The 8,736-nt window shown below is 33.8% G+C and overlaps 1 protein-coding gene across 1 annotated transcript; it reads left to right on the forward strand.

The window, feature by feature from the left end:
- The first annotated feature begins 3,727 nt into the window (after positions 1-3,727).
- Positions 3,728-7,685, forward strand: LOC111373917 (DNA repair protein RAD51 homolog). Its single transcript, XM_022996513.1, has 9 exons — positions 3,728-4,005; positions 5,278-5,422; positions 5,575-5,685; positions 5,758-5,849; positions 6,138-6,232; positions 6,320-6,433; positions 6,935-7,064; positions 7,144-7,265; positions 7,339-7,685. The coding sequence occupies exons 1-9, from the start codon at positions 3,913-3,915 to the stop codon at positions 7,460-7,462; spliced, it is 1,026 nt and encodes a 341-aa protein (XP_022852281.1). The 5' UTR covers positions 3,728-3,912; the 3' UTR covers positions 7,463-7,685.
- The last annotated feature ends 1,051 nt before the right edge of the window (positions 7,686-8,736 follow it).

Genomic DNA, 8,736 nt, shown 5'->3' on the forward strand with positions numbered 1-8,736 from the left:
TGGTGATTTGTTTATGATATAACATACCATGTTCACCTTTTCTGCCCAAAAATTGTTTAGAAGCTCTGCATTCAGCTTCTACCATCTTACTCGTTCTGCAATTATTTATGTTCATCCTCTTAACTGCACCATTCTGCTGCGGTGTCTTGCGAATTGTATAGTGTTGCTGAATACCGTGCTCATCACAAAATTTCAAATATTTAATTTTTCTGTCCGTTTGGTTTTCTACATCTGTTTTCCACAATATAAATTTAGCAAAGACTTTAGGCTTGTGCTTCATAAAATATACCCAAACTTTTCTAGAAATGTCATCAATGAAAGTACTGAAATACTAAAATCCACCTTTCGACAACTCCCTCACTGTTCTTCAAACATCAAAATGCACATAATCAAGAATACCTTCTGTATTTTGCTTTCTCGTTTTGAACTGTACTCTAGACAGTTTTCCAAGTACATAGAACTTGCAGAAATTCTATTTGCATGATTTTACCACTTTCAACAAATTCCTCTTGTGAATCTCAATCATACCACGTTCTCCTCTATGCCCTAATCGTATATGCCATAGGAGAGTGTCATCTGACTTGGTAACTTCACCTACAACTATATTTCTCATTGTTTGTAGACATTCCATGCCAATTTATGACACTTCATCACAATCATAACCCTTTTCTTCACTGTTAAAGCCCCACATTCGGACTTATAAAAATAACCGTTGGTGTTTAAAGTGCTTAAAGAAATTAGGTTCTTTTTCCACTTTGGTACATGTCTAACATCCTCCAAAATCCTTACCACACCATCGAATATTTTAAAATTTATGGATCACATTCTAATAACCTTACATGATGCATCATTAATGTAAATCAAACCAATCTCGATTTTGATACATGTGATATGAACAAGTTGAATCAAGTACCCAAGAGTCATATAATCTTTTTGAATTACCTGCAGAGATCGATAGCATATCTCCATCTCTAGAATCCAAGTCTCATATTCCCAGATTTTGATCTCATATTCCCTTTGTAAGAGTTACCCTTATTATTCTTTTTCCCATGATCTTGGTAGCCCATCACAATCAACCCTTGACCATGTGAACTTTAGCTAACACGTAGTTTTCATTGGTTGTAGGCCAACGTGGCTGATGTAACTTCCTCCAATTCGAGAGTCTCTTCATCCCATGTCAATGTCGTCACTAGCTAGTCGTATGAATGAGGAATAGAGCACAGCAATTCATTGCCTTATCTTTGTCATCAAAAATAATTTCAAGTTGCAACAAATCGCTAATAATTTGATTGAACACATTGGTGTGTTGAATCAGACCGATACTTTCCAGCATCTCGAGCTCATACAACCACTGCATCAGATGCATATTGGTTGTGAAAGACTTCGACATATAACGACTCTTCAGTTTTTGCCAAACCTCTATCGGAGACTCAATGCTCATGACGTGATATATGATCTTGTCTGCCAAACAAAATCGAATTGTACCCACTGATCACACTTCGAGCTCTTCCCAGTTAACATCTGACGTACCATCTGGTTTCTTCCCAGATAACGCCTTCACCATCCCTTGTTGTGGCAACAAATCCTTTACCCTCATTGCCATAATCCAAAATTCTCAGATCCGTCAAACTTCATCACATTAAATTTTGCAACTGAAGAACTCGCCATTTAAACTTGGCACTTTGACACCAGTTGTTGGATTTTATGTGCAATAATATAGAAATGAAAGAGAAATGATCTTGTACGGGCTTTAAAGTCTTGTATGGACTTGAACTAGTGTTAGTATAAATACTAATGATGTAACCCTATTATTCATACTAAATAAAATTATCTATGCCTCACTCCTAATAGATGTAGGTACATCATTGAACCATGTAAATACTTGCGTTAATTTCTCTCTCTCTCTCTCTCATATCTTTATTATTGTGCATAAAATTCAACAAACGACATCACTAATATCTACATAAAAATGATTATTTTTATGCATATGGGAATGGAACTGAGATTTTAGATGATGTTCTTCCAAAAAATCAAATTACATAGTGTGTGTAAGTATTTAATTTAAAAATGATACAACATTTTACTTGTAATGAAGAATCTTATTGGCATAAAATCCAACAATAATAAAATGTAAAAGTCAAATATGAGTTAAAAAAGGTCTTAGTATGTCAATTTGTAATTTACTTTATTCGCATATAAAATCGTGGTCATTTCAATGGTAACTTTAGTCAAAATAGTTGTGGACTGATAGTATAGTCCTTGAATGAGTCAAAGATGTCAACTATGGATCAAGAAGAAAAAATGGCAACAAAACTGTTTGCTAGCCGAGCATGGCGCGCTCAAACGCTAACAATAGGAGCATTGTCATGAGGTTGCCACTTGAATGGCGAAGTCAACGCTTAATAGGCACTAGGCAGGTAGCACTCAAGCGGCATATATACCCTAGAGATAACCTGATTTGATTTTAAATGTATTTTCCAATTCCATATTATCCCAAACACTACTCATTATAAATATACATGCCATAGTCCTTCCCAAGGTGTTTTGAATCATTATTCTATATCAGAGATCACATTATTAAAGATCCAAAATGCAATCCATTGATTTCTTGATTCAACCCCAATATAATTGATTCATATATTCATCCAAAACAAATATGCTTATATTGGTATAGCCATATATTTAGTTAAGAGAATATATATTGAAGATAAAATTAATATTCCAATATTCTCTTGCTTCAACCACAAATCAAAACACAAAAAAAAAAATCATTAGATCAGACATACAAAAAAATCATAGATTCACCCATAAGCTTTCAAAGTTCTGAAGTTGGGAGAAGATGTGCTTAGAATTTCAATGCTGAGAGAAAAGTAGCCCAAAATTGCTGGGAAGTGCGAATCACACAAGCAAGGGAATTCCTTGGTGATATACAAGTTGGGTGATCAGAGTTTTGCTCGAATTTACGTATAATATTATTTTATTGAAAAATATGATTGAAATGAAGAAAGATAAAAATGTATTAAGATTAAAATAGAGTATAAATGGGGGCAAAGTAAGCCCTTGTTTGATGCTCATTATTTGAGAAAAAATATTTTAAATAGTAAGTTTTTCAAGAATGTACAATTAAAAAGTAAGGAAAAGTTTTGAGTTTAAGTGTAGAATATTTTAATTGTGTGAATGAGTATGTAGAAGAATGGTTTTTTGAGAAAAAAATGTACAACATGCATTTTTGAGGAGTTTTTGACTTAGAAAAAAATATTGATTGAGAAAAAAAATATTTTTGCAACGTTTTTTTCAAAAAAAATATTTGCAACGTTTTTTTAGTGAAAGTTATGATTGAAAATTAGCTTTTTATTTTAGCGAATGTTTGAGCCCCATTTTTTTTTTGGGCTTAAGAATACGTTTTGAAATAATAAATTGATGTAGGACGTGTGATTAAAAAATAACAAAAAATTTTGAATTTATGTGTATTATTATTTTATTGAAAAATATGTGATTAAAAAATAAAAAATATATGTTAAAAACAATGCGAATCAAATAAGGGCTTATTTTCCTAAAAGGAATTAGATAATTATCCTTTTTAATTGAGGTGATACTACACGTAAATCAGGTATTTAAGACGGTGTTCCCTAGCATTGAGGGAAATCATTTCGAATAAATTATGTGCGGGAAATGAATATCATTATAAACGTACAATATAACTAGCATATTATTCCTTTTAATTGTGGTTCAGCCCATTGACTGGAGCAAGCACGAGGGCCAAGGCTTACAACAGAAGCTTCCCTTTCATTCAATCGCCATATTTGGCGCCTCTCCACACTTTCAAAACCTCGCTTTCCCTCCCACATTTCACTGCTTGCCTCTCTGTCACTCTCTTTCTCACACATTCTCAACTCATACACAGAAACAGAAATGGAGCAACAGAGAAAGCAGAAGGTGGTACAGCAAGAACAAGAGGAACAAGAAGACATACAACACGGTCCTTTCCCTGTTGAACAACTTCAGGTCCATATTCGAATTTTTTTCTTTCAGTTTGGGTTTATGTTTCTTGACGACTCGCATTTGGATCTATCTTATTTTCAAAGTCCTAATCTTTTTGTTTGTATTTCTTTTTATTTTTATATTACTTCTGTCATAGTTTATTCATCGATTATCAATCAAGAATTGTAAATGGGTATCTGAAAGGATTAATCGATTATATTGCTTTTCAATATCCAAAATTGCTTACTCGGTTAATTTTTCAATTTGATTTCCATTTTTTGTTCTTGAATTACAGATTTCAAGACGGGCTCTTGTATTTTTAAGATTTGACTTGAGCTGCTATTTGGAACCCTAAATATCAAGGGGCCCATGTTGTTAATGTTTTGAGATTGGAATACACAATTGTATAATCGGATGCTAAGTTAATGAACCAAGAGTTAAATATCATTCACATCACATTAAATGGGTCATCCAATTTGCCCTCGAAGTCTTGGTTTTTGGATTCTGCTTCTTATTGAAGAAAGTGTCAACGGCATCTAACTATCAAAAATGGTTAATCAATTTTTGGCTGTTTATTTATTGGTCTCAAGATTCCATGCCATGTATTTATAACTTCATCACTGGGTAGATTATTACTTTCATTATTATTTTTTTTTGGTCAATATTTTGTAATTCTTTTCACTAATATTTTGGGAGATCGCATGCTATAAAATGTTTATGGATTGTCTAGGAACGAAAAGTTTGTGCCAGGATAAAAAATGATAGCACTATGTTTGTAATATGCATAAATATACTGTTTATTTAATCATATTCGATGGTCCCAATTCCTTGCTGCTTAAACATGGCCTCTGAACATATGAAAAACAAACTCTACAATTTTTTTTCCCCGTCATTATTTGTGAGATGCATGAAAAATTTTGAAACTTTTTTCCAGTTGGAGTTAATTTTTGCTGTGTAAATATTACTTATTAGCATTGTCAAGTGGAAAAGTGTAGGTATATCGTGGTAACGGGATGAAATGGTGTCATGCTTCTTTGTTTGGAAGTGGTGAAGATTAAAAGTTTTCAAAAGAATTGAGGTGGTTTTATGAGTTTAATATGCCTAAGAGGAATAGACATTGAAAATCTCCGTTTTGTTAATGATCTCCCATTTCCATTTTTTCAACAAATGTTGACTTGATTTATATATCTATGTAAATCAGGATTCAAGAACTAAAGGCAGCCAATCTTAGTGATTAATTGTGAGATCTAGAATATTTGTGGGTATTGATTCTTCTTTTTCCTGTTTTGCTTTAAGGCATCTGGTATTGCTGCCATTGACATAAAAAAGCTAAAAGATGCTGGCCTATGTACTGTAGAATCTGTTGCATACTCTCCAAGGAAGGAGCTTCTGCAAATAAAAGGAATCAGTGATGCAAAAGTTGATAAGATCATTGAGGCAGGCATGTGTGTCTTGTTTCAAGATCTTGTTATTCTTGTTCTTGTGATTGTGATCATTGATCACTAATCATTGCTTCAATTTTGTTATACAAATTTTATAATCAATCAGTGGGTACGAATCATATCTCTTAGCCAATGTTGCATATTTCAACAGCTTCAAAGTTGGTGCCTTTGGGTTTTACTAGTGCCAGCCAACTCCATGCTCAGAGGCTTGAAATTATTCAAATAACTTCTGGATCAAGGGAGCTTGACAAAATCTTAGAAGGTAGGTTCTCATTGACCACAAATCATTGTCATACATTATGATTTGCTTCACAGACTCAATTTATTTTGTCAGGAGGAATTGAAACGGGATCCATTACTGAATTATATGGTGAGTTCCGTGCTGGAAAGACTCAACTATGCCATACACTGTGTGTGACTTGCCAGGTAAGAATGTCTAGATTAGAAAATAGATACAACTTAGTGAGACGTATGCTCTCAGTCAGGTCAAGAAACTTCATTTAAAGAACCCACAGTCACAGTAATAAATCAGATAAATGTTAAAAGACATAACAAAGTTGAACCATATGAATCTTATTAATGTGTTTACGAAAAGTTTTATGGTTTTCCTTCCTACAACCTTGAGTCTTGCATTCAGAGCCTTGATAGTTGTCATTTTGAGGATATACATTTCATCCAGTCAGATCATTGAAAGCACAGTAATGTTGTTTTCAGCTTCCATTAGATCAAGGGGGTGGCGAGGGAAAAGCAATGTACATCGATGCTGAGGGAACATTCAGGCCACAGAGGCTATTACAGATTGCAGAGAAGTTAATACAGCTTCCTTCAGCTGAATCTCGTTGTGCAGTTTTGTATAGTTTTATATAACTAAACTTTTCCTGATAATTGATGCATAGATATGGGTTGAATGGTGCTGATGTTTTGGAGAATGTGGCCTACGCTCGAGCATATAACACTGATCATCAATCTAGGCTGCTGCTTGAAGCTGCTTCAATGATGGTGGAAACAAGGTAGTTTCTATTTGTCCTTCATACACTAGAATCCAAGAAGGCTTCTCATGAGTTATTTATAGATATATAATTGGGGTACTGATGGAAGTGTCTTTTTTCATATCTACGTACTATGTTTATTGTGGGAAAGCTTACTGAAAGTGACCTATAAATTTTGCTATGTTACTGGAATTTATTGTGGCAAGGATTGTCTCGCTTAATTCAAGTGCATCTTGATTCCTGCACTCTGCATTTCATTTGTTCAGTGACATTATTAATAGGCAAAATAAGTGCTTGCTTGATCATGCTTAAAAGTTGTTTTTTCAAAAAGAGGATAGATAGTAGCCACAATTATTGCGTACGACTTAGGACCCAAGTTTGGTTCTTAAGACACAAAAAAGTAGAGGCTACAGTACTTATAAGCACGCCCAACCATATGCTTAGTCATTCTTTGCTCGTTGATTTGCCTATGATGAAAGCTGCCCACATTGTGATTGACATCGTAATTCATTTTAATCACAGGTTTGCACTTATGATAGTAGACAGTGCAACTGCTCTTTATAGGACAGATTTTTCAGGAAGGGGAGAACTCTCGGCTAGGCAAATGCATCTTGCCAAGTTCTTGAGGAGCCTTCAGAAATTAGCTGACGAGGTAGTTTCTGTGTCCATGTCTAGAGGGTTAGCTAAAATCATCAGGCTCGAGAATTTCAAACCATCTTTTATGGATGTAGTTTGGTGTTGCTGTCGTTATTACCAACCAAGTTGTTGCTCAAGTGGATGGTTCTGCGATTTTTGCTGGGCCACAAGTCAAACCCATTGGTGGTAACATTATGGCGCATGCTACTACAACGAGGTTTGTATATGCTAAGATTCTCACAAAGCCATATTTTAATGTTGACTAATTATCAACTCTATACATGTTGAAGGCTTGCTCTACGGAAGGGAAGAGGAGACGAGCGCATTTGCAAAGTAGTGAGTTCTCCATGTTTGGCCGAAGCAGAAGCAAGGTTTCAAATTTCTGTAGAAGGTATATCAGATGTAAAGGATTGATCAACTGTGCTTTGGCATTTTGTTTTTGACTAGTTTTGTGACGTTTGAAGGTCATTTTTATTCATCAAAATGATCTCTGTATTACTATTTCCTCAAGCAAACCAGGAATAAGATGCTTTTCTCCCCTAGTTGAAGAGGAAGAATGTTAACATTTTGCTTACGGTGATCCTAGTTACCAAATTGTGTTGAAGGTTGAAATTTACGTGTTTAAGAAGTTATTACAGCTTGTATCTTGCTTATCTTGACAGCAGCATGCATTGAGATTCTTATATTTAACCTCAAATTTTCCAACAAAAAAATATTTCAAAATGCATTTTGGATAAAAAAATATTGCTTAAATTGGGGCTAAATTTGTGGATAATAATGAGTAATAATTACGCATGCGAATCATGTGATTGAAATTAATATTAGATTTTGATTGAATTTGTAAACTATATTATAAATCCATATCCAAATGGAAGCTAATTATACAACTTTGTGGAATGTTGTTACATAGCCCCTGTTTGATTTTCATTATTTTCTCATTTAAATGAAAAATATGATCGTTATTCATCACATCTAACAATTAAATTTGAATTTCTATATTTTATGTGGGGTTTATAATGATTATATTTTTCACTCTTATTCTTCCAAAAATGAGAAATAAACGGGGGCATAATGTGAATGCATGGAGATTACAAATTTATAACTATAAATAGTTTATCTATAACAAATGTACGGAAAAAAGTATATAAAATTGAAGGGGGGGGGGGGGGGGGGAAATTTTTCCCATTTGTTTTTTTTAAAAAAAAAAAGTCCAATTGAATTTTGCTGAAAAAAAAAATGTTAGATTTTTTGTCCAATTGCACTTTGCTCCCTCAATATTGATGCAATATTTCCGAATGTTCGTCTGTTTTGTGGAATACCATCTGACCTTTCATTTGGCACAAACTCCCATAAATCATCTAAAGTTTTAGAGTATCCCTTGCTTATATCCATTACCATAAATCATCTAAAGTTGTAAAATATCCCATGTTAATATTCGTTAGTTTGCCCATTAAAAACAGTTAAAAGGGTCAAAATGAATAAAAATTCAAAAGGTGTCTTTGTCTCTTCAAATCAAAACTCACTTAAGGCCTCGCTTGTTTGAAACATGAACTGGAAAAGAAACCAACAGGCTATTGTGGGGTAGAAGCCTTGAGAATCAACCAAAAATTCAAATCAACAATCATTTTTCACAATTTTGTTCACTAGAGAAGTTTTTGCAAGTCATTTTGTTGTATTCTGCAGTTCTT

Source organism: Olea europaea, unplaced genomic scaffold, assembly GCF_002742605.1.
Source record: "Olea europaea var. sylvestris unplaced genomic scaffold, O_europaea_v1 scaffold1178, whole genome shotgun sequence".
Taxonomy (NCBI): domain Eukaryota; kingdom Viridiplantae; phylum Streptophyta; class Magnoliopsida; order Lamiales; family Oleaceae; genus Olea; species Olea europaea.

What these genes read in the sequence shown, in the direction of transcription:
- LOC111373917 (XM_022996513.1), top strand. Translation starts at nt 3,913, where the DNA reads ATGGAGCAACAGAGAAAGCAGAAGGTGGTACAGCAAGAACAAGAGGAA. An exon ending in GCTTGACAAAATCTTAGAAG is followed by an intron (nt 5,686 to 5,757) that starts GTAGGTTCTCAT and finishes TTATTTTGTCAG; the next exon opens with GAGGAATTGAAACGGGATCC. An exon ending in CACTGTGTGTGACTTGCCAG is followed by an intron (nt 5,850 to 6,137) that starts GTAAGAATGTCT and finishes TGTTGTTTTCAG; the next exon opens with CTTCCATTAGATCAAGGGGG.